This window comes from Bos indicus x Bos taurus, chromosome 11 (assembly GCF_003369695.1).
Source record: "Bos indicus x Bos taurus breed Angus x Brahman F1 hybrid chromosome 11, Bos_hybrid_MaternalHap_v2.0, whole genome shotgun sequence".
NCBI lineage: Eukaryota > Metazoa > Chordata > Mammalia > Artiodactyla > Bovidae > Bos > Bos indicus x Bos taurus.
This window is the reverse complement of record NC_040086.1, coordinates 28,739,063-28,764,155: the sequence shown is the minus strand read 5'-3', so window position 1 is coordinate 28,764,155 and position 25,093 is coordinate 28,739,063. Positions and strand designations below refer to the sequence as shown.

The window sequence follows — 25,093 nt, the reverse complement described above, 5'->3', positions numbered from 1 at the left end:
TCTGTATCTTAATGGATGTTTCCAATTATCAAGATAATTTCTCCTAAATCAAGCTTAGTATTAAAAAATAAATATACTTTCTTTTTCCAGAATGAGAATTTTTCTCTTGATTACAAAGACAGTATACATTTATTTAGAAAACTTCAGCAGTACTAATAATTATAAAAAGTAAGTAAAAATTATCAAATATCCAGCCACCCAGAGGCAGCTCCCATTTGTGTTTTGGTGACAATCTTTGCAGCTCTCTCTCTCTATACCTATTCATAGTACACATACTATTTTTAATCTGTTTCTTTCCCCTTCAGCAGTATATTGTGGAACTCGTTCCATGTCAGCAACAAGTTGCATGGGTGTAATACTGTATTATTTGTGTAAAATCATATATGAATTTCTTATGAATGGATATTTAGATTATTTACAGTTTTCACTATTATTAATTACCATAATTATCATAAAACATACATCCTGGCAGTTTTGTCCAGTTTTCTCCTTAAATTTTTCTTAGTTTGTCCAGTTTTCTCTTTAAAATAAATTCCTAGGTAGTGAATCTCTGATACGTGTCTCACTTTCCAAAGGCCACTGAGGGAGCTAGATTGTATGCCTTGCACTTAACTGCCTACTTTTTAAGTCCATTCTTTGTGGTTTCTATTAGATGTTGTGTTTCCCTAACAAATGAGTTGTTTTACATTCAGTAAGTCTGGTAGGTTGGCCCTTCCCTGTAATAGTTCTTCACCTACTTATATGTTATAGAAATCCCTGGAGGTTTGGCATGTGTGATGTCACTGATACCATTCCCAAGGTTATAGTATTAATAAAGGTTTCTTTTATATTCTCTTGGCCATCTCAGTGATTGCTGGGAAATAGAGATTCATTTGTACTCAAGTTACCATCTTATGAAACTTAATTTCATTCAATAGTGTCATAATTTCTAGATTGGAGGACAATCAAAATCACTGAAAAGTGTACATAGGAAATTGTGTCTTAATCCCTTATTTCAGATATATGAAATTAAATCTAATACAAAGTATCAGTATATAACGCACCATGGGCCATCAGCTTATGAGTTGGTAAGGTAACGTGTAATTAGCTTGTTAGTTTGCATATAGGTGGAATATTTTGGAGTGTAAAAGTTTGATATCTTGTTGTTGTTGTTGTTCAGTTGCTAAGTCGTGTCCAAGTCTTTGCCATCCCATAGACTACAGCACACCAGGTTTCCTTGTCCTTCACTGTCTCCTGGAGTTTGCTCAAACTCATGCCCATTGAGTCGGTGATGCCATCCAACCATCTCATCCTGTGTTGCCCCCTTCTCCTCCTGCCCTCAATCTTTCTCAGCATCAGGGTCTTTTCCAACGAGTTGACTCTTTGCGTCTTAGACCTGTATAAATCGTCTTAAGACTATGCAGGGACATCCCTGGTGGTCCAGTGGTTAAGACTTCGCCATCTGGTGCCGGGTACATGGGTTTGATCCCTGATTCGGAAACTAAGATCCCACATACTATGTGGTGCAGCCAAAGGTGGGGGGAACGACAGGCAAAAAAGACGATGCAGAAGTAGATGTTGAATTATGGGGAGCAGATGCATCTGTCTAAAATCGGGTTTAGGTTTGTGAAGAAAATATATATTTCAGTTATTTACAATCCAATTATCCATTTTTGATTGTTTAGGCTTCTAGCTAGTGACTCTCATTTTTCTACCTCAATTCTTATTTACAGTAAGAGGTGAACTGGATCCAAATTAATGGTATCAGACTTTTAAAATTAATATAAATTTTCTACTTGAATTATCGACTTTAAAAAAAATTTCTAGCTAGCTAATTTAGTATGTAACAAATGTTGGTCTTCATTAGGAATGTTTCATTTGACTGGACTATTACTGGTTATTTAATAATCTTTACTATTGGGTTGTTTTAAGAGTATTCCAAGTTAATGAGCCACTTATTTACTATCATCTTTCAAAATTATGATAGATATGTATTCACTATCATCTTTTAAAATTATGATAGATATGTTAGAAGTGATATATAATTAATCATCTTTTATTCACATAATAATTACCTGCCCCTCCCCAGTTTAGTGATTATTTACTAATTTAGCAATTATAAACTAGAGAAATGATGTCTTTTTTTTTCACTTTTTATTTTCATCAAAGTTTTCTGTTCTGTTTTTTTTTCTTTGTAAACCTAACTACACAATAAGTACTCAGTGTGGCTCATGATGCTGACAGAATCTGCCAGAGAAACAATAAACCAGATAAAAGATTATGGCATTACTTCAGAATGGAGATTTTTCTAAAGTAGAATTTCAGAAGAAGAAAACCTCTGTCTATACTTTATTATTTAAACTTTAATATTATAGTATTAGGAAGAGATTTTAGTTCTGTATTCCTGTAGCCCAATAAAGATTTGATATGTTTGTGGTAAAGCAAGCTTTTCTGGGTTGTGATCTGATTTTACTCATGTTTAATAAAAAGAAGTAAACTTGGAGAAGCAAGAGTATCTGGTTAAGCAATTACACTTTCTTTAAAAACACATACACACAAACCACCTCACAAAAACTGTCACATATTGTAGTTCCATTTTTCTACTTTGTACTCAATCTGACTGTGTATAAAGTGCCCGAGGCCAAGCATAAGATTATATAATGATGTGAGTTCTGTATTGAGCAAGTTCAAGAATGCTTATAGTTTTTAAGTTGTTTCAGAATTTAGTGACTGGAAAGGCCCATTGAAAATACATAACCTTAATGAAAAGGTTTTTTCACTTAACTAATAGGAATTTTAAATAATTTTAAGTAATGACAATTGACGAAAGATTCCAGGCATCTTTATATAATTGGAGGAAGCCTTCCATTTCTAGGAGGCAGCAAGAGAATTTGGTGAAAGAGAATATGGTTGATGGCTACCCATTCTGTTGTTGGTCATCTTTATTGTTTTCTTTGAAAGTAATTCAAAGTCATCTTGCTTCTCTTCCCTGCCTTAATTATTACATTATAAACATTGAATTGTCCATAACCCAGACTGGCTTCTTCACCCCCAGAGAAAACTTATAGCTGCAGTAACTGACAAGATTTTTGACTATGGAAAATCTATTTACATTATAATTTGATGCTTCCATCTGCCATAAAAATAGCTAATCAGTAAGTATTTGTTGAGTTCTTACTGTGTACAAAGTACATATTAACTATATAAGCTATAACAGAAATATTACCAGGACTGGAATTTAATTGTTTGGTAATGATAATTTAGATCCAGATTGTGAGTTAGATTCTGATTCAGATTTAATATGCTCTAAATATTTTCAGAATATATGGTTATCAGCTTTTCATCTGGAAAATATCTTAATTCTTTACTTATCAAAAATCAGCACTTCACATTATTAAAACAATTAGTACAAAGTTAAGAATTGTTGTTAGTCATTCTAAACAAAGGAAATTTACATGAAGTTTTTAAACCCACATGTTTTATTAATAGGTAGATAACAGGATTTTTAAGAGCTGAGGCATCAAATTACTGGGTTCAAACCCTGGCTCTGACACTTGTTGCTGCTGCTGCTGCTAAGTCGCTTCAGTCATGTCCGACTCTGTGTGACCCCACAGACGGCAGCCCACCAGGCTCCCCCGTCCCTGGGATTCTCCAGGCAAGAACACTGGAGTGGGTTCCCATTTCCTTCTCCAGTGCATGAAAGTGAAAAGTGAAAGTGAAGTTGCTCAGTAAGTGTCTGACTCTTTGTGACCCCATGGACTACAGCCTACCAGGCTCCTCCGTCCATCGGATTTTCCAGGCAAGAGTACTGGAGTGGGTTTCCATTGCCTTCTCCGCTGACACTTGCTAGTGAGGATTAAATAATTCTGAATTACTTAGTTTAGAACCCTACAGTTAACTGCTTAACTGATGTTATAGGCATTTGTGACCTATAAAAGGAGTAGGTTAATGACTGTTTTTTCTTAGCATTCCCAAAAAACTGCCAATTCATTATTTGAATTCTCCAGAGAATGTGCTTGTTTTATTCATTCTGCACAACGGTCCTTAAATTGGTAGAGTGGATTGTTAACTCATCTTTTTGTTTCTCTGGTATTTGGGTATTTAGGGTATTTGGATTTCACTTAATTTTCAATCCTATCTGACATTTCAGATGGCAATAGAAGGAAAACACAGTATCTCTTTATGTACCAGGCATGGGGCTTGGCACTGTCACACAAGTAACTTAATCCTGGTAACCATAGTGCAAGGTAGGTTTCATCCTCATTTCTACACATAAGAGAGCCAAGTGTCAGGAGAGGAGTATGCATCTTGTTCAGCATTTCTTGACTGATTAGAGGAAGACTCGGAATCCAGTGCTCCAGGACACCATGAATTCTCTTTATCCCTGTTCTTCTTTAACAATGGCCAGGGCTTAGATTTTTTTGAAAAAGGTCGAGTAATTATTATATTGTATTTCTTTCCCCACATGAGGATCTCATTTAAATGCCACAACCACTCAACTGGTAGTGTATGTTAGACCAAAAAATTTAATATATTTGTAGGAGAGTATTTGAAGCTAATAAATGAGGATTTTGTACCTAGAATACCAACAAATACCTTTAAACTCTGGACTTCCAGTTCTACTATCTCCAAAATGGAATTGAACACATAATCAAATCTCTTCTGAGTGTATTTGTTTCTTATAAAGTTAAAATGTAAAATGGATGGAGATTGTCTTTAAAACAATTTAAAATTGTTAAATATTTGTACTTATTCCCATCAGATACCAGATAAATGAGGCATTGTTGTATTTAAAAATTTTTTTTTTGTTTTCTCTGGTTTTATCAGGTTTAAAAATTAATATCTGTGAGACATATATTCATTATTAAAAGTCACAGGTGCCACAGGTAATACTTTAATAAATTGATGCTGGAGATCATTAGGAAAATTAAATGAATCACAGCAAATAATGGTAGAGAAAGGGATGAAGCCAAGATTATGGATTTAATTATTGAAAGAGTGCATATTTTTAGGTTAATTGGTGTTTCTGTTACTAAAGGTCTTACACAGTGTTTTAGACAAACCAAAATAAAATATTAATTTATATGAATGTGAGTTACATACTTCAAGCATGGGAAAAATACTAATACTTAACTGATAGAAAGTGGTTTGCGATTTAAAAGGTGGGTTCATTGTAGGGCAGTGATACTGAAAATGATATGCCAGTAGGACTTCCATGTGATAGAGGAGAGTGCTGGTTGAGGTAAAACTCATTTGCATGGTCCTGGCAGGGACCTTACATCGTCACTTTAACAAGAAGTTCCAGCCTGGAGACTGTGGACCTCTCCACAAATAGCTCTTCCTAAATCTGTGTTCTTAGTCACAGGAGAGTGGTAGAGTAATCATGGCTCAGAGCAGAGTACAACCAACTCTGGACCAACCAACTCTGAGTTACAACCAAGCAGAGAAATTACCCCGATGAGTAGACTCATCTGCTCGTGTATTCTTACACAAGACGGCAGCATCTACTTTATGTGCATCTGGGAAACACAGCGTTAAAACCAGGTTCAGAAGAAAATACACACAATCATCTAAAACCAGGTGAAGTTTGGAAGTAAGTCGGTTTTGAAAGATGAATTGTATCAGTCATGCAAATGTAAATCTATGGTAAGCATGATAAACAAAACATAGTAAAAAGTAGTTTGTGTGAAATTTAGAATTGCCTGGGTTTTATCTTCATTTTTATCTGAAAGAGTCAGTAATCCTAATGGTTGTGGGTTGTTCTAAGTGTTTCTAGGTTTTCTGATCTGCAGATAAGTCAGTTTTCCCTTGAGATCTCTCAGATCACATACCTCTCCAAAAATTATATTGCAACACATTTTTTAAAGTTTGTGTTATTGAAATTTATCTAAAAAAGAATCTTAGTTTGCCCCTTAATTGCTTGGTTTATAGTAGGGGCTCTCAATACATAGTTTTGAATGAAAAGAGCCATTCAAATGGAGACTCTTAAAAATGATAGAAATTTCTGCTGTATATATTAGGTGTAGTTTTTTAGAAATACTTTAAAAAATAGCTTTAGAGATGGTGTATTTGAGGAATGATAGTGTTGTAGATTGTAATTACAACTTACTTCATATGTGCCTGTTTAAAAATATGAACTGAAAGATTATCCATTGTAACCCATTGATTGGTCACTTGTCCTATGTGCCAGACCTGTGTTTTAGGTATGATTGTGGGTACCACATAGGACTTTACCTCATTTGGTCATTACAGTAACCCTGTGAGGTGAGTTTTCCAGTGATCCTCATTTTGCAGATAAGAAACCAAGGTACAGAAAGGTTAGGCGACTTGCCTAGGGTCATCTTTTTGTTAACTTTTTTTTTTTTTTGAAGTATAGTTGATTTACAATGTTGTGTTACTTCCAGGTATACAGCAAAGTGATTCAGAATATATATATGTATATATATACACACATAGAGAATACTATTCTCTACTACTTAGAAAATGCTTTCAAACTTTGTATATTAGTACATTTTCCTTTTCTAAAATGTAAAGCAGAGTTTTATAGCAGTGCCTGATCAGAAGAATGTAGTGTGGTCTTCAGGTAGAAACAAGCTTATATAATTTTGAAGTGTCTTTCAAGCAGCAATAATAATGATTTTTGTAACAGAAAAACACATATCTGTATTATTTCAAAAGTTTTTTAAAGCTTATTAGGGTGAAATTGTTTTATTTCTAAGAGAAAAATAACCTATTGCCAGTACCATGTACTAAGATCCTATGTATCAGGCCTTTGTTAATGCTGATTATTTTAAGCGAACACTGACTTTTTTCAAGTGCTGAGACAAATAAGGAATTATTTGATTTAGAGCAAGGATAATAGTAGCACTGTAAAGCAGGGCACTTTCTTCACATGATGTAGCTACTCATTTTTGTGAAGTTTTTCTTTTTGACAGTAACTATAGTAATTTTACCCAATTGCACTATATTATCTTTTGTTATGCAACAGAAAATTTTCTTTTATTTAGTGATTTTTTAAAAAAATTTTACATTTATAAAAAATTGGATAAAAAGATGGTCCTTTGGTGATAAACACGTGACTTTTACATGAATGTCTTTGAGTTTTCTATTTTCCTTAAACAAAACAAGATAATTATGTAGCTCCATCTCAGATGACCATCATTTGGAGACATGTTTATAGCAACGAAGTTGAATTGTCTGTTCAATAGATACCGTGTGTGTGTTTCTAATCCTATTTGTAGTATGAGGAACGATAAATAGAAACATCTCTGTATGTGAGATGATAATTTAAATGGAAAACTTCAAAATCTATGAAAATACGTGACAAATCTAGGATTGTTTGACAATTCAGTATGATCTGTTGCCACAGGATAGTTTTTAAATTGTTTTAAAGCAGTTACAAGAAGGTTAGTAGCAAGCTGTTTGAGGAAGGGTGGTTTGTTGGCAGCCTCCCGCCCCTCCCCAACCCCAACTCCCTCCAGTAGCCTCTGTGCCATTCCCTATCTTGGCTTATAAAAATCAAGAAAGTCTGCCCTTATATAAAGAAAATCTCTTGTTAAAAATGACTGTGTTACAGATAAGGATTACTTACTTTAAGGAAAATCAAGCAGGAGAGTGTGACCTGTCACTAGCAAACAGTGTCCACAGTTAGTCCAGCATTCTGATTTGTTGATGGCATGGATTCCTTGAGATGTTGAATAGCAAGTGTTTCAAACTTTAACCCCTCCTTAGGCAAAACTTTTAAACTTTCTAATATCTACGTCATTGCTGGCATTCCACTGGAGGTGAGGTATGGCAGCTATTTGAAGAATGTGTGTGTAAATGTATCTTTGTGTTTGGAAACAAAGAGCCACACTGAAATGACAAAGTGATTAAAATAGAATTTAGTAACCCAAATTGGAATCTGGCTGGATTCATGAGGGATTGTGATTCTCCCTACACTTTGACAATGTGCTCTTTACCAAAGTGCAGGCACTCACAATTGGCTGATGATGCATAAACTCACAGCAATGAGAAACAGAGGAAAATCGAGTGTTAGTCCAAATGTTTACATAGAGTGTTAAATAAAAACTACTAAGGTAAGAAGTTCAATACTTTACATAGGTAGTAAACTATGCATATTATTTTATTTGTAACCCCATGTGTTGAGATGGGACACTATTAAAGTAACAATCACTTAAAAAGCAACAACCAACAAACGAGTATTCAATTTGGTACGTAAACTGAATAATTAAAATCAAATGGAAGCAATGCCTAAAGTAACTACGATAATTCACAATAAAAACCATTAGTTCAGGCTCTACTTACTGGAAAGATGATAATTCAACATAGGCTAACCTAAAATGTACCTTTAGAGATCGAATAAGGATATAAGCAAAATATTAAATAAGATGTCAGGAAGTCCCTAAAACTATGTTTAAGGACTTAAAACTGATTACTTACATGCAAAAAAACTAAGTTTGAATTCATTCATACATGATCTTATTTGAAGCACTGTATTTTCATTCACTAGCAAAATTCATGTCAGTAAGATATTTTTGAAGTATTTTATTTTCCAGATATTTCACTATGTTGTTCCAGTGATTAGCCTGAATTTCTGTGGAAACCTAAGTTTTAAATGAAGACATGCTTCTGAAAATAAGGCAACTTTTCTATAATCTGTTTATAAACAGAAAAAAAGAAATCTTTGGTTTTAGTTAAAGTGGCTGAAAGGGTTTTGCAAAAAAAAAAAAAAAGAGAGATACTAAAGAACCAAAGCAATGGAAAGGCTCTTCATAAGCAATAAGCAATGGGAAACTCCAAACCCCACCAAGGTCAGTAGAGTACCTAAGGCACCTCAGGTTCAGATGATACAATCATCTTTGCTTAGAGTTCTAGTAATCTATATACAGGATTTTTACCATCTTAAGAACATGAAGCCGAAAAGGTAATGTCCAACAGTGATTACTGTAAGAAAGAAGAAAACCATAGCAGTTGCTAGGAAGAGAGATTAGAATCCATATTTAAAAGATGAGAAAAATGAGGCCCAATCAAGAAACAGATGACACCAGGGTTTGTGTTTCTAAAGTCCTAGTCCATTTCTCTTAGGGCAGGGCAAATTCTAGATTTTAACTTTATTGGCTAGGAAACCAAGTGTGAAGAGTTTCAGATATGTGAACTGAGGAAGAAAAAAATTCCCATCAAATCCCCAAAGGCAAGCTGGAAATAAATATATAATACTTTACTGTCTTAATTCCTTTATATCATGTGTTGGACAACTTGGCTAATATACTAATTGAGTTATACAGTTCTTTCAGTTCTATCTAAAAATAGCAGACCAATATTAAATGAGAAAGTTACATCAGATTCCATTTGAGCATACATAAGGCCATGATACTTAACACGAACCACCACTTCTTGGGAGAAAGAAGATATCCACTGTCCAGTTCAGGAGAGAAAGCTCCTGACCAGTTATCCAGTAGATTCTCCACTCTTCAATGGGGATGATGCTTATATTTTTAAAAAAACCTCTACAAAGCTCACATACAAGACAATACATCCTAGATTTGTGACTGCTATGAGCATTTAAGGCTGTCATTTTCAAGTATAAAAGTTTAGTGTTCCATTACCCAATCTGTGCAACAGACATAGCTGTAAGCTCAAATCATGGAAATTAACAGAAGCTCACCAAAGACAGACAGAAATCATAATTTAGGCAACAGCAAGTTTAAATGTAGGAAAGGATGGGGAAAAAAATTATGTATTAGATTATGCTTCTCTGAACTGCATCAGTTGTTCACACTGAATCTTTGTCTAACACACTGTCTGTTGCATGGCATTTGGACTAAGGTAGATCAAGAGCAGACCAAACAAGGAAGCTTAATTAGGTAACAGAACTATCATTAAGATGGTTCACCTCTAACACAGTTATACGGCCTGTTTCCCTAGAGAAAAATTAGAAATGGCTCCAGTATACCAAATGAGCTTCACAGATAAACATGAAAAAAAATTTTTTTAAAGCAGGACCTTTCACCTTGGGACCACCATGCACTGCTCACGGATGATCAATAAATCAATGTTATTTACTTCTGGCTAGAGGTAATATTGTGAAATATAACATGACTGGAGAAAAACGGGTATTTGGAAGCCAGCACATCATTTAACTTATACTCTAGATGTGTACATTAAGTTGTAGTTCTGTAACTTCTACTGTGGTTTCAATATCTATGTCTGAAAGGTGACATCAGTTTTATTATGAAAGCAGCTGCTTTGTTATAAATTCGATGTAACATGCTTGAATTCTAGGTCATTTGTCTTTACATGATTTAAAGTTTCTTGTGGTTTGGTCAGCATACATACTTTTTGTCTCATTTGATATACAAGCCAATGTGGAAATTAAAAAAAAAACTACCAACTAGTTCAGAGAGCTAAGTTGAGTCCAGGATTATGACAAAGTCTGACCCAAAGTTTTTAATCTGTAATCTCAGCATGTATCTCATGCAGTCTGGGGAGCATCAAACTAAATCTACAATCGCCAGAAGCCTTGTTACAGTTGAACGCACATTAACTAAAGTGTGTACATTTTTAGTGTTCATGATAAATGCAGTTATGACCTTATTACACTTTTGGCATTCTTTAAGAAAGCACGTTAAGCTTTAATATAGAAATATTTAGGTTACACTTGTGCTCAAGTAATAGTAAAACATTTGTTCTTTTTGATCTCATACATTCTCTCCTCAGGAATGGCCCATCTCCTGCACGCTTGGAGCAACCTTTGGCTACGTGGCTGGCCTTGTTATTTCACCACTCTGGATATACTGGAATAGAAAGAAACTCACATACAAGAACAATTAATTGGAGCAAAGGGAGAAGAGATTTCTTTGTGCAGATTCCATAAAGACTGTGCAGAAATGTATATGGTCTAGGCCAGGCAGTTCCACTTAACAGCACTGTTTTTTTATGTAGTTACATGATGTGATTGTAGCTTTTTAAACTATGAAACCCCTGAGAGATTGTACCTTCTAGTTGAAATAAAGTATTTATAATAGATTGTGGCTTCAGATGCTGTTTGCTGCTTCTTGGACCTTTAAGAAACATTCTTAATGAACTTTTATAGAATTCTGAGGACAGGGTTGGTTTTTTTTTTCCTTTCAAGTTTTAAACTGCTTCATTATAAGAGGTCTGGGTACAGCTGTAGCATTTCATATGCTTTCTGAGAGAAATGTACAGTTTCCTTGGCCACTGAAGATGTTTCTCACGTAATCAAACAACAGTTTATACATCTTGATCCTATTCTTTTTTTTACTGTGTGTTTCTTTGGAGTTAAAATGGCTATGATAGCCTCATCAAAAACAGTCTTCAATCCCTTCTGTGTTAAAGCTGAACATTCCACATAGCAGCACGCACCTATCTGGGAGGGAGAAAAAGAAAAAATCGCAAATATATAAAATCTTTTTTACACAACTGGTACCACACAAACATACCATTATAAGGAAAATCATAAAATGCAAAAAGAATGAAATCATATTTATGATTCCCTAGAGATAGCTAACTGTTAAAATATTAGTGTATATCCTTTCAGACTTTCTCTGAAAAATTATTTCAATCATCAAATGTTGACTGGATACCTATTAAATGCCTGGCACTGTTTCTAGGTGCTGGGAATCATGTCTATGAACTGAGCAAAAGAGCAAAACCCCTGCCGTGTGATGCTCACATTTGCCTAAGTTCTACTGGGGGAGGAACACATGAAGGAATATAGAAATGGTGGCACATGCTGTGGGTTAAACATGGAGGGAGAGGGTGCAGATGACAGTGGTGATGGTCAGTGAAAGCTGCTCAGCAAGGTAAAGTCTGAGCAGTGAGGGATACCTACTGGCAGGGTTTCCAGCCATAAAGAGCCACAGACGTAAAGATCCCTGATGCAGGAACGTGCTTGGAACATTCGGGGCAGGACGGAAGCCAGAGTGGCAGGGGAGAGGGTGAACAGGGGTAGTGGCAAGAGATGAGGTCAGTGAGGTAGCCTCAAGATAGTGACTTCGAGTAAGGACTTTGGTTTCTACTCTGAGAGGGGCCCCATCCATCCGTCCGTCTGTCCATTCATTGAAAACTTAGAGAGCACTGATTTGCCAAATCAGAGGAAGGAATTTGTTCCTTCCTACAACAATGAACAAAATTAAGTCCCTATGCAACTCTCAATGAAATGTATTTTAGAGGAAGAACACCATGGATTAATAAATATAGAGGTAGAAGTGGTTTGGAGAAAAATGGGGAAGGAGATAGGGAGTGGGGACAGGTCAGGCAAGATCTCATTGAGAGTGATATTGGAGCAGAGATCTAAAAGGAAGTGCTTTCCTAGTAGCTCAGCTGGCAAAGAATCCACCTGCAATATAGGAGACACCAATTCGATTCCTGTGTTGGGAGGATCCGCTGGAGAAGGGATAGGCTACCCGCTCCAGTATTCTTGGGCTTCCCTGGTAGCTCAGCTGGTAAAGAATCTACCTGCAATGCGGGAGACCTGGATTTGATCCCTGGGTTGGGAAGATCCACTGGAGAAAGGATAGGCTACCCACTCCAGTATTCTTGGGCTTCCCTGGTAGCTCAGCTGGTAAAGAATCTACCTGCAATGCGGGAGACCTGGATTTGATCCCTGGGTTGGGAAGATCCCCTAGAGAAGGGATAGGCTACCCACTCCAGTATTGTGGCCTGGAGAATTCGCTGGGATAGGGAGTGGGGAAAGGTCAGGCAAGATCTCATTGAGAGAATGATATTGGATCAGATACCTAAAAGGAAAGGATGAACAGTGTCTACATCAGGAAGACTCCCAGGCAGAGGAAGCAGTAAAAGGGCAAAGGCCTGGAGGCAGAAAATGGGAAACGGCATGGAGGCCGTGTGCCTGGAGCACAATGAGTGAGGCAGAGGTGGCTGGGCCTGGAGGCCACAGTGGGGGTTTCATTTATTCAAAGTCAGCTGGGGAGCCACTGAAGGATTCTGCACAGAGCAGTGAGCTAATGGAGCTTCTGTTTTTAAAGACTCAATGGCTGATGTGTGGAGAACAGGTTAACAGTCACAGAAGCAGAAAGGTGAGTGAGAAGCTGTTCCAGTTAGTCCAGGCAGAGAGGGAAGGAGCCTGGTCCAGGCTGCCAAAGGAGGGGACAGTGAGGAACATAGGTATTCTGGATATATTGGAAAGCAAAAAAACAGGTTTTGCTGAAGTGTTCACTGTATGGTATGAGAGGAAGAACAAGGTCAAGTGTGACTTCAGGTTTTTAACCTGAGAAACTGGGAAGACAAGCCTGGAGGATAAAATTGGGAATTCTGTATTGGACGTGTTAATTTTGAGATGCTTACCACCAGGATGGACTTGTTGGACGAGAAGTTGGACTACCAAGTCTGGAAGTCCAGGCTGCAGATGGAAATTTGGGAAGCTCAGTAGTAGATTGTTCAAACCACAAAACTGACAGAAGCTCAACAGGCCTAAGGACTGAGTGTGGATATAGAAGGAAAGACATCCAAGCAGCTGAGGGCTGATCCCTGGACTCTCCAACATTCAGAGACAGGGAGATGAAGAGGAGAAGAGGCCAACGAAAGAGGACAAAGCCCAAGAGAGGGCGTTCAAGGAAGCCACGTGAAAGTGTTTCAAGAAGGGACCAACTGTGCCAAATGCTGCTGACAGGTCTAAAAAGGGGATCATAGTGTTTTGCAACCATTTTTCCCCCTTAAACTATAAGCATGAACACTGTAATAGGTATATTAGTATAAAATTTTAATAGGTGCAGGATTTTTTGTTTTTTGCTGTTATAAACAATGCAGCAACTTTATGGCCATCTCTTTAAGCACATCCTATATAATTTTTTTAGGATATACTCCTACCTTTGGAATTGCTTGATCAAAAGCGTTCATGCCCTCAAGCCTTCTGCATGTTGTTGAGGCTGCTTTTACTCACTGACCAACAGAACAGCAGAGTACCCACTTCCTTGCCCCATTGTGTGTTAGTTGTTCAGTTGTGTCTGACTGCGACCGCATGGACTGTAGCCCACCAGGCTCCTGTCCATGGATTCTCTAGGCAAGAATACTGGAGCGGGTTGCCATTTCTTTCTCCAGGGGATCTTCCCAACCCAGGAATTGAGCCCAGGTCTCCCTCATTGCAGGCAGATTCTTTACCGTCTGAGCCACCAAGGAAGCCTTTGCCTGCTGGGACAGCGTTTTTGCCAATATTATAGATGGAAATTGAACTACAGTTGACCACTAAGGAGTATGAACGTATTTCTTATCTTCTGTGGCAATCCGTGTTTTTTGAAGAATCTGAGTCCCTTTTCCTATTGGAGTGTATGAATATATATATATGTAGAATTCCCAACATATGTATACCTGTCGTTTTGTGATTAATCCATATGCAGTGGGGCTCCTGTACACTAAGGATATTAACCCCTTTTTCTGCCATAAATGTCAAGTTTGTTGTATGACTTTTAATTTTATTTCTGGCATTTTGATGTATTAAATTTTTATGTAGTTAAATCATCAATGTTTTCATTTATGACTTTTACCTTTATGACATTTAGAAATTCCTTCTCTCCCAAGATGACAGAATTTAGTACTTGGAATTTGTAAAGTGACTTGTTAGTGAAACTATTTCTCTTTTGCTTTAGGAAACACTATTTTCCAAAAAGTTTTCTTGCTTTTTTCTGCCTCTTGATATTTTTAAAAAGACCTGATTAGATTTCATTTCCACAAAAGTCCTATTAAAGTCATAACATCTAAAAATAGAATCCAATAATGTTAGGGCCAAATGGAGAAAAAAGTATGCCTTTCTTTGGGGAGAGGAAGACTCTAAGTTAGGAGGCATGTTGTGCATCAGAGTTATATTTTTAGAATGATAATATTTTCCACCTTTCATAAAAAGATTGCAACGCATTTCCTCTCCTACCTAGCCATAATTTTTTTGTTTTTTAACTGCAGATTTAAATTGCCCTCCACCTGCACTCCACTGCCTACTCCATGAGTCTTCACTGAAGACAGGGCCTGATTAAGAAGCCCCTTTTTCTGACACCTCTTTCTACACATGGCTTATTAGGAAAATAGTGTTGGCGGTGTAGCACAGGTTTAAAGGCTGGAGTCAGGTCTTTACTGAACTCAGCTCTGCCATTTATTACCTGGAGGACCTTACAAGCTACCTGACAAGTTATCTGACATTGCCATGCCTCTCTTTTCTCCTCCAGAGCAACTGGTCAATCGAGGATTAAATGATCGAATGCATGTAAAACACTCATCACAGTGCCGGCATATGGTAAATGCACAATAAATATTTGCTTCTATTACTACCTTAGCTTCATTTACATTTATTTTTAAAGTCTGTAAAAAAAAAATAAAATCTGTAAAGGTTGCATTACCTCTTTTGCTAGTTTCTGTCCTTGCTCCACACATATAGGTTTTTCCTTCATATCATTCAGTCTTGCTAAAGTTTTGGGGTCATCTCGGAGATCAATCTAGTTAAGAAAAGTTGATAACATCCCATCATAGCGTCAGTCTTTAAAGATAAAACATGTAGTACCATTTAACCCCCACATATAAAAAAAAAAGATTACAATGGAACTTGATTTTTAGAACAGACTAATACAGTAATTGCTTTCTTTTGACACTACCTTTCCCAAAAGTGTGACAGAATTTATTATAACTAACAACTGAGATTAAACACGTATCTCATTTGCTAAACCTTGGGGCCATCATCTAAGAGCAACATCACGAGGCAGGCCAGAAAGGTTATTCTTGAATGGGTAAAATCAAAGCATACATACCTGAGTTCCTATTAATAAAAAGGGTACATTTGGTGCGTATTCTTTAAGTTCTGGCACCCACTCCTCTTTCACGTTTTGAAATGAGGCTGGATTCACCACAGAGAAGCATATAAGGAAGACATCAGTCATTGGGTAAGATAAAGGCCTCAGACGATCATAGTCTTCCTAAGGAAGAAAGCAAAACCTCATGATTTCCATCACTGTGAGTTTACTAATAAATATGCACATTAGATTAGATGGTCAAAAAGCATGCTCGGGACTATTCCACAAATGAAACACATGGCATTCTACATCCATCAACATAATTCCATTCATTTCTGCTGCTCTTCTTTTGGAAGTTCTGAACACCAGGGGGGTAAAAAGATGACAACATCATTAACAACTACAAGGAAACTTGGAGAAAATACATTGTGATGACCACAGTTCTCACTGGAAGCATCTTTAACCGAAAAGTTTGCACACAGAATTGATTGTGGCTAAATATCTAGGTACAGTCATGTATAATAACTAATATTCTGAATGCTACTATGTAAACATACCATGTTACTTATTTAATCCTTGTAACAACTATACAACATAAGAACCACTCTCTCGGTGTTGCATTTGCGTAAACTGAGGCGCCCAAGTTAGATGACTTGTGTAAGGAAGCGTAATAAGCAAGTAAAGGAGACAGGATTCAAACACGGGCAGCTTCACTCTAGAATCCACGCCTTAACCACTATACATCTTCACCGAGACCTTAAATCTTTGTTTTCCCTGTTTATACAGTTTTCTTAATTGTGTGTATGTGTTACATGTGCAGGTTGGTGAGAAAAATTAAAGATAGAAACACATGGAATAAATCTACAGAATCCTTCTTACTCCCCAGTTTCCATTTCTTTCCTGAACTGCAGATTTTTCAGATGTGTCTTTTCTGTTGTTTTTTGTGCATGTATATGCCTACATATACATGTGCATGTATATGCCTACATATACATGTGCATGTATATGTATTTAAACATCTGTACATAGAAGAGACCGTGCAATCCATGTTGTTCTGCACCTTTCAGCATGTCCTGGAGCTGGTCCCAGACTAGAACCCGTTAGACTGCCATAGGATTTTAAACTGAAGTGTAGCTCATTTACAATGTTGTGTTAGTTTCAGGTGTATAACAAAGTGATTCATATATATATAATGAGTATATGTGTGTGATTATGTATATATGTGCATGTGTGCATGCTAAGTCACTTCAGTGGTGTCTGACTCTTGGAGACCCTATGGACTGTAGCCCACCATACTCCTCTGTCAATGGAGATTCTCCAGGCAAGAATACTGGAGTGGGTTGCCATGCCCTCCTCCAGGGGATCTTCCTGACACACATATATGTAATCTATTCTTTTTCAGATTCTTCTCCCTCGTAGGTTATTACATGTTGTTGCTGTTCAGTCGCTAAGTCATGTCCGACTCTTGGCAACCCCATGAACTGTAGCATGCCAGGCTCCTCTGTCCTCCACTGTCTCCTCGTATGTGTGTGTGCTAAGTCCCTTGAGTTGTGTCCAGCTCTTTGTGACCCCATGGACTGTAGCCCACCAGGCTCCTCTGTCCATGGGATTCCCCAGGCAAGAATACTAGAGTGTGTTGCCATGCCCTCCTCCAGAGGATCTTCCTAACCTAGGGATTGAACCCACATCTCTTTTATCTCCTGCATTGGCAGGTGGGTTCTTTACCACTAGCGTCACCTGGGAAGCACTATTTCCTGGAGTTTGCTCAAATTTATGGCCATCGAGTCCGTGATACTATCTAACCATCTCTGTTTCTGCTGCTACCTTCTCCTTTTGCCTTCAATCTTTTGACAGACATACAATTTTAAACTGCTGCTTCATATTCTACAGAAGAGCTAACCATCAATGGCTGTTTTAACATCTCTCCATCACAAAAGGCAGTGAATATCCTGTTTGCTTAGATTATTTCCTAGGACACAAAATTCTGCTTGCTTACATTCCAGGGAGTGAGCAGAATCAGGATTCCATTTTTGTCAGGGCTAGCCTCTCATCTGGTTTCAAGGAAATTTTATTTTTGGCCTAAGCTGCCACCCCTCTTAAATGACCCTTCACTACTAGAACTGCATGAATGTGGAACTAAAGGCATATTAAAAATATCTTCCACTCAGAGTTTCAGTGGTAGTATTTCTCTCATGGGACGATTTTCCTTTCATGTCATCTTCTGACATTTTTCTTACTACAGTGTTACACTCAAGCATATTATTACCTCAAACTCTTGACTTTGGAGTTAACCCTTCTGGTTTTTTGCAATGCTTTCTAAGGGCACACGTGCAGTCTGGGGCCAAGAGTATTCAAAGATTTCTCAGGTGCTGGCTCAGGACAGGATGGGAAATGCCACCCCCAGTCTTCTTGAACATTTGTTTTTAAAAGTAGAGGCTTCTAACCAGTTTCGAAAGCAGAGCTCTAGTGTTAAGAAATTATTAATGAAAAAAAAAAGAAATTATTAATGATGAGCTCAAGTAGAATGGGTGTGAAATATGTTGGCACCCCAGTCAGTTACAAAAGGACTATTATCAAAAACATGTTTTAGAATCAGTTTGAGTCCATTCACGTAGAATGGGAAGCTAGTGGGAAGCTGCTGTAGAGGGCCAGGAGCTCAGCTCAGGGCCCTGGGATGACCTAGAAGGGTGGGATGGGAGGTCCAAGAGGGAGGGGCTGTGTGCATACACACAGCTGATTCACTTTGTTGTACAGCAGAAACACGACATTGTAAAGCAACTCTACCCCAATAAAAATAAAAAACTAGATAAGCAAAAAACAAACAAACACATCAGTTTGAGTGTTAAATAGTACAATTTGTTGCATTAAGTATACTTTCTGTACTCATGTTAAGAAGGAGAATTAAAGGGACAGCATCTGATCTTAGCATTCTACCAGCAGCTGTCCCTTCCTGAGCAAACTTGCACACAGCATGGTCAGGGGAGGAGGGTGGGGTTCTTGCTACAAATCCCTCTTCCACCATATTTAGAGATCTAGTTTTCACAGAATTAGTAAATGAAGATACTATCTCATAGGATTATGAGGAATAAATGAGATAACGCTACTAAAGCACTCAGCAGAGTGCGAGACACATAAAAATCTCTTTCAATGCTTTAACATACATTCTTCAATCTCATGGGAAACTGGTTCTCCTATTTTCTGCCATCCACACAGGGTCCCATCAATCCCATATCAGTCCTGGCTCTGCATCTCTCTCTCTCCAACCACAGGGAAGAAACTCTTCTAGTGAGAAACACAAATTTTCCACCCTGGCATCAAAACACACAAATGAAACTAAGGTCTCTTGAGGACAGTATAATTTTCAGATTACTATAAAAGAATGATATATTATTACTGTACTAATTAATCATTTGGGGACTCAAGAGCCTTAAGACTATTTACAATGTAACCCCCCAAAAAGAATTATGTATTTTTCAAGAAAATCAAATTAGATTTTTTAAATGAAAAATTTATTTCATCAGGGAAACAGAACACGCATTCTTTCTCGAGGAGGGTATTGAAAGTGAAAGTCGCTCAGTCATGTCCGACTCTTTTCGACCCCTTGGACTGAATTCTCCAGGCCAGAATACTGGAGTGGGTAGCCTTTCCCTTCTCCAGAGGATCTTCCCAACCCAGGCATCAAACCCTGGTCTCCCTCATTGCAGGCGGATTCTTTACCAACTGAGCTATGAGGGAAGACATAAAAACTAACTGAATGGAAAGGTCTCTAGAAATGCTTAACATTCATCCAAATATTCTATAGAACATAAGTCTACTGCAAGCATTCTTTTCATAACCTCAATGAGAGACACGTGGGCACAAAGGAAGGAACCTAGACTAATCATTTCTACATTTGCTAAATTGTAGATTTTTGTTGCAAAAGTTAAAATATGAAGAATTGAGGTTAAAAAAAAAAAAAAGACTAGTGTGTTTAGAACTCCTTGGAAAGAAATGTTACTTAAGTCTGAACTATCTAATATGAATTTCTTCTGCCTATAGTCTCCAGCTAAACCACCGGCAGTGATTATCAGAAGGAAACCTTTCTGCTTCCATCTAGCCTAAGTAATTAGAAGTCTAATAATAGATAACAAATTAAAAAAAAAAAAAAGATTCCCTGTGCATACTGTACCACGCATCATATACAATTATTTATATCCACTGCACAGTATCTTGAGAGAAGACAATGTGCAATTTTAGATTTGGGGATAAACAAATTGAAGCATGTAACCCTTTCCTCCCCAGCTATATATTTAAAATTTGACAACACAAAGAAAGTTAAATGTGGAACTGCCCTCTCTTTTAAAAATCCTAATTCCTTAAAGTCAATTCTCATGTCCTCCTAATTCACAAATTGATTATATTTTAGTCCAAAAAAACTTTTTTAAAGGTAGATGTTTAAACATTTCAGCCTGGTAATTTAAATATTCTCAGTGTATTGAAGACAACTGTCTTATGTCAAAAGCTGAGAAACAATGGTGAACTTGGTCAACAGGATTGCTGAACTGCTTAGTAAAAGCTCTAGTTTCTTAGAACTGGCTGAGTACCAGTGGGATCCATTTTCTTACAGTGGGTTCTGGTAGCTCAGTGATTGATTAGACTCTCCGTGCTCATCAAGAGTGCTTGACCTGTGAGGATGACCGGCTTCACCCTTCAACAGTATCACAGTTGACGATCTGACAAGAGCCCACACACAATGAGGCCAATGAAACATGCTCTGAGAGGAAACGAAACACCTTCAGTGCGACAGAGAACTGCGGCAAGTGGCCATCAGTCAGGAGACCCCTTTTAACGCCCAGTTCAGCCAGCAGTGCTCCTCAGGGTGCCCACTTTTGTTCCCTTCGTGTGGAGCTGAGTGCTCCCTCCCACTTTAGTGAGTTCTGTTTAAAATACATGTTTTTAGAATGTGTACACCTACTTCAACTACATATCCAAAATATGTACCTTAAGCAAACCACTCACATTGGGTGGTGTAGCCTCTGCCATGCTTTTTGTGGTATTCTATCACATACTGGTCATTGAAAATTAGCAAAGAGGTTCCAAGGACATGTACACACAAATGAAATAATCATCCCCTCTGGAGCTCATATTTCGTTGGGAATTCAAGACATGAATACAGAAAAAGATAGTCAGATACAGCAATGGGAGAAAGAAAAGTGTAGACGGCAGCAGGTGGACATATACATGCTTGATCAAAAAGACAGTAGTAAGCAACTACGGTGTGTCCAGGATGTGCAACCATCAGGGAAATGAAGTCAGGACAAGATTCAGCCATTTCTAACTTGTGACACGCTTTATTTGCAAGATGCTCTTAAGACATCTGCATGCTGAAAACGTGGCAACGAGCTTGAATGAGCACCAACACCCATGGTGTGCCCGGGTACCTCACTAGGACTTTGCATACCTCAAAGCCATAGCCTAGAACAGAAGAAACTGTGCTGCTGCTGAGAGAACATGCTAAGATTGGCATTGAGGAGGAAGAATTGACAGAGACGAGACCAAAACATTTATAACGGCTTTTGCTCTTAGGGAGTTCACAGCAAGGGAAACAAACCTATGCGGACATTATATTACAAGTCAGAATGTGGTGAAAACCAAGGGCAGTAATTAGGAGGCGCTAAGAAAAGACAAGAGGCAGCATTTGAGCTGGCCCTTACAGGAGGGAGAGGACTGGAACATGTGTGACGGGCCAGCATGTGCCCCGTGTCAAACCACTTATGTCTTAGAGCTTTTGTTTACCAGTCTGTGAAATGGGAGATTATCAATGACAAGTGCTTTGAAGACTATAAAGTGCTATAAGAATATATTATGCTTCCGAATAATCCAGGATGTTACTTTAGAAAATATTTGTCAAAACCTGTTAAGAGTTTTCCTCTTTAACAACCTGGAACGAGAAGTGGGACCACAATTGAATAATTCTTTTAACAGTCAAGTCCCAGACTCCTACTACTTCAAGATATATAAAATGTAAGGCAACTGAGTAAGAATGTCCCTGACAACTGGTGGCTTGTGGTCAATGAAGGAGGAGTCGTCTCCATCTGAAACATCTGTTTCTGCTGAGAAGCCCAAAATAGGTATCAGGCATGGCTCCCGAACCACTCCAACCCCTGAACGGTGCTCCTCTAAAGCCAAGAGGACACATGGGCTGAAGCTGGCTTCTGAAGACGGAAAGCATTTTGTCAGAAATCTTATAAATGATCAACATTTCTATAACAATTCTCGGTAATAGCAGTCTATGAAACCTCATCTTCTTTGTGTAGCTCTTTTGTTCTTTTCGTGTTCATTTTGTATTTCCCTTTTGTGAAATATCACTTTTCAGCCCCTTAAAAATAACTTTCCAAGGAAGCTGGGTTGGGTTCTTTGGAGGAGTATTTTGGTAAGTTTGGTTCAAAATGCATTGACGATGACTTTATTGGACTAAATAAAATTTAGGGAGAATTTAATCGTTAGAAATTCCTAAAAGGTCATTGTTTTTCAAAAACTTAAAAAAATTTTTTTTTACTTTCTTAACATTGTTTTCCCTTCCTTTCTTCTTTTCTTCCACCCTCTTTACCTCCCTCCTTCCCTTTTTTAAAAAACATCTTCTGTTCAGTTGTGAAATGGTGTTTACTTATCATAAGCCTGATTAGTTCCTGGCGAGAGTTCTTGAAATTGAAGGCTCAGCTTCTAACTTTAAGCAACTGTCATCTTCATATATTTTGATTAGAATAAATCCATTTCCCAGTTAATGTACTAATTATCTAGGAGCTAGGGAACTATATCTTTGGCTTCTTTTCCATTATTATCTTGCTTTTGGCTGTCTGACTGATTGTAACTCCTGTTTAGGTTAGCTGGAGAAAAAAAGAGAGAAATGTAAATGTGTGGTAGCAGAAAGACAACCAGCTGGAGCACTGACTGTGCCGTTATCTAACCATGTCTCATGAACCTGCACTTCCTCATCTCTAGAAGGAGAGGACTGAACTAGATTGCCACATCACATGGTGAGACACGCTCAAACTAACACTTTTTACCCTTGTGAGCAGCCCTAGTAACAGATTTAATGTGGGTGGAGGTTTAAACTACCGAATAAAAATTGAGTTTTAGGGTACTGTTTTATCTAAGCTGACCCCCCAAGGCAGGGGATCAAGACTTAGCTAAATATGGCCCTTCGGCAAGCTTCATTTCCCCATCTGTGAGGGGAGAATAAATATAGCATACACATGTTAAGATAAATGAGAGAGCTGGTCAAGTGTTTTGAGCTCTTCAACAAGACAAGCCTGACTTTCCAAAAAAAGACAAACCACAACTTCAGAGCCAGTGCAATTTCTTTTGTGTGTGGTGAGATGACTTCCTTCATTGTAAAGGATTTAGAGCTGCAATTCTACATTGTCTGGAGCTATAATTGCAAGTCTCTTTCACTGAAACAGAGGTCAGCTGGCCTAAGGCAGTCAGAAGGATGGTCAATGGCAGGTCACACTTCTGTGCAGTGCGTTCCTTTTCTAACTTCTTTCGGTACAAATTTCACATTGATGGAACAGTCATGCATTCCTGTATTCCAACAAATACTACCCACTAGCTGCTAAACCCTGCGTGCTCCAATGAGAAACAGTTGCGTACCCGGCCCTCGTGGAGTTCACCGCACAGCAGAGGCACCCCACTAGGGCAGGACTCCTCCAGGTTCAGGGGACACCGGGAAAATGCAGGAGTTAATTCTGATTGTCAACATGAATGTGGGAACCCTGCCAGCACTTGGGGATTGGGAGCCGGGTGCTACCTGACCTGTGTAATGAAAACTGGCCCTGGTCCCGCATGATTGATGAGTGTATCTTGCTAGGTGCTGAGTGACTCTAGGACCTATCTCTGCTGCATATGAGAAAAAGGTAGATTTACCTGGTGTTGCTCAAACATTACAGGAGTTACTTATCACTACCGAAAATTGTACACCACTGGCAATACTACTTCTAGTACCCTAACTTTTGGAATTATTGCTACAGTTGTTCAACTGATGACTTCATTTATGATTTCTTAAGTACTCAGCCCTGGGAACTTAGGAATTTAATACTGAAATAAATGCTTTTATTATGAATTACTTTCCTTTTATTTCTCCTTCTTACTACTGCCAGGATGTAACACTGATTTAAAATTATGTATACAGAGAGGTTATATTACCTATTCATTTGAAGATAAGTATAGGAGAACTCTATTTTTAAAATTGTTATCAAAAGGGGAGAAAGAGATTTCCCTGGTAGTCCAGTAGCCAACACTCTGTGCTCCCAATGCAGGGGGCCCAGGTTTGATCCCTGGTCAGGGAACTACATTCCATATGCCACAACTAAAGACCCTGCATGCTGCAATGAAGACCAAAGATCCTGAGTGCTCCAATTAAGACATGGTTGCTGCTGCTGCTGCTGCTGCTAAGTTGCTTCAGTAGTGTCCTATGCTGTGCGACCCCATAGATGGCGGCCCACCAGGCTCCCCCGTCCCTGGGATTCTCCAGGCAAGAACACTGGAGTGGGTTGCCATTTCCTTCTCCAATGCATGAAAGTGAAAAGTGAAAGTGAAGTCACTCAGTCGTGTCCGACCCTCAGCGACCCCACGGACTGAAGCCTACCAGGTTCCTCTGCCCATGGGATTTTCCAGGCAAGAGACATGGCAGAGCCAAGTAAATAAATAAAAGGTGGGGGGGGGGCGGGGCGGGGAGGAGCAGTGTGGATCCAATGTATCAATACCAAGGACTTCCCTGGTGGTCCAGTGGTTAAGAATCTGCCTTTCAATGCAGTGGATATGGGTTCGATCCCTGCTTGGAGAAGTAAAATCCTACTTGCTTTGGGGCAACTAAGCTGGCTCCCCACAACCAGAGAAAGACTGTGCACCACCAGGAAGACCCAATGCAGCCAAAAAATTAATAAATAACCACTGGACTGGCGGTCCAGTGCTTAAGAATCCACCTTGCAATGCAGGGGATGCAGGTCTGATCCCTGGTCAGGGAACTAAGATCCCACGTGCGGCCAAGCACTAAGCCCACACACTGCAACTACTGAGGTTGTACGACAATTAAAGAGTCCATTCGCCGCAGTGAAAGACCCTGTATGCTGCAACTAAGACCCAAGGCAGCCAAATTAAAAAAAAAAAAATATATATATATATACATATATATACATATATATATATATATATATATGAGAGAAACTGAGTCAGGTATTTAACAAATTGGGACAAAAATGATTATGAATGCAAACTGGGATATGCTGAGAAGGAAAAGAGCCAGGAGAGAGGGCAACCAGGATGAACAGCTTCAGCCTGGTTGGTGTGAAAAGACCTCCTGGAGGGAGTGATGTCTAAGC

General features: G+C 38.3%; 2 protein-coding genes across 4 annotated transcripts in view; one reads left to right on the top strand and one right to left on the bottom strand.

Moving 5' to 3' along the window:
• PIGF (phosphatidylinositol glycan anchor biosynthesis class F) overlaps positions 1-11,020 on the top strand; it is a 31,630-nt gene extending 20,610 nt beyond the window's left edge. For 2 of the 3 annotated variants that reach the window (XM_027555177.1, XM_027555179.1), the window contains exon 6: positions 10,699-11,020. In XM_027555177.1, coding sequence (XP_027410978.1) covers positions 10,699-10,812 — 114 coding nt within the window. In that variant the 3' untranslated portion in view covers positions 10,813-11,020. Of the gene's footprint in view, positions 1-90; positions 169-10,698 lie in introns of all 3 variants that reach the window. The other variant, XM_027555180.1, reaches the window with a different exon arrangement.
• Positions 8,069-25,093, bottom strand: part of RHOQ (ras homolog family member Q) — a 40,253-nt gene continuing 23,228 nt past the window's right edge. Inside the window, exons 3-5 of the mRNA XM_027555181.1 lie at positions 15,753-15,917; positions 15,348-15,443; positions 8,069-11,368 (exon numbers count right to left, since the gene is read on the bottom strand). Coding sequence (XP_027410982.1) covers positions 11,213-11,368; positions 15,348-15,443; positions 15,753-15,917 — 417 coding nt within the window. The 3' untranslated portion in view covers positions 8,069-11,212. The remainder of the gene's footprint in view (positions 11,369-15,347; positions 15,444-15,752; positions 15,918-25,093) is intronic.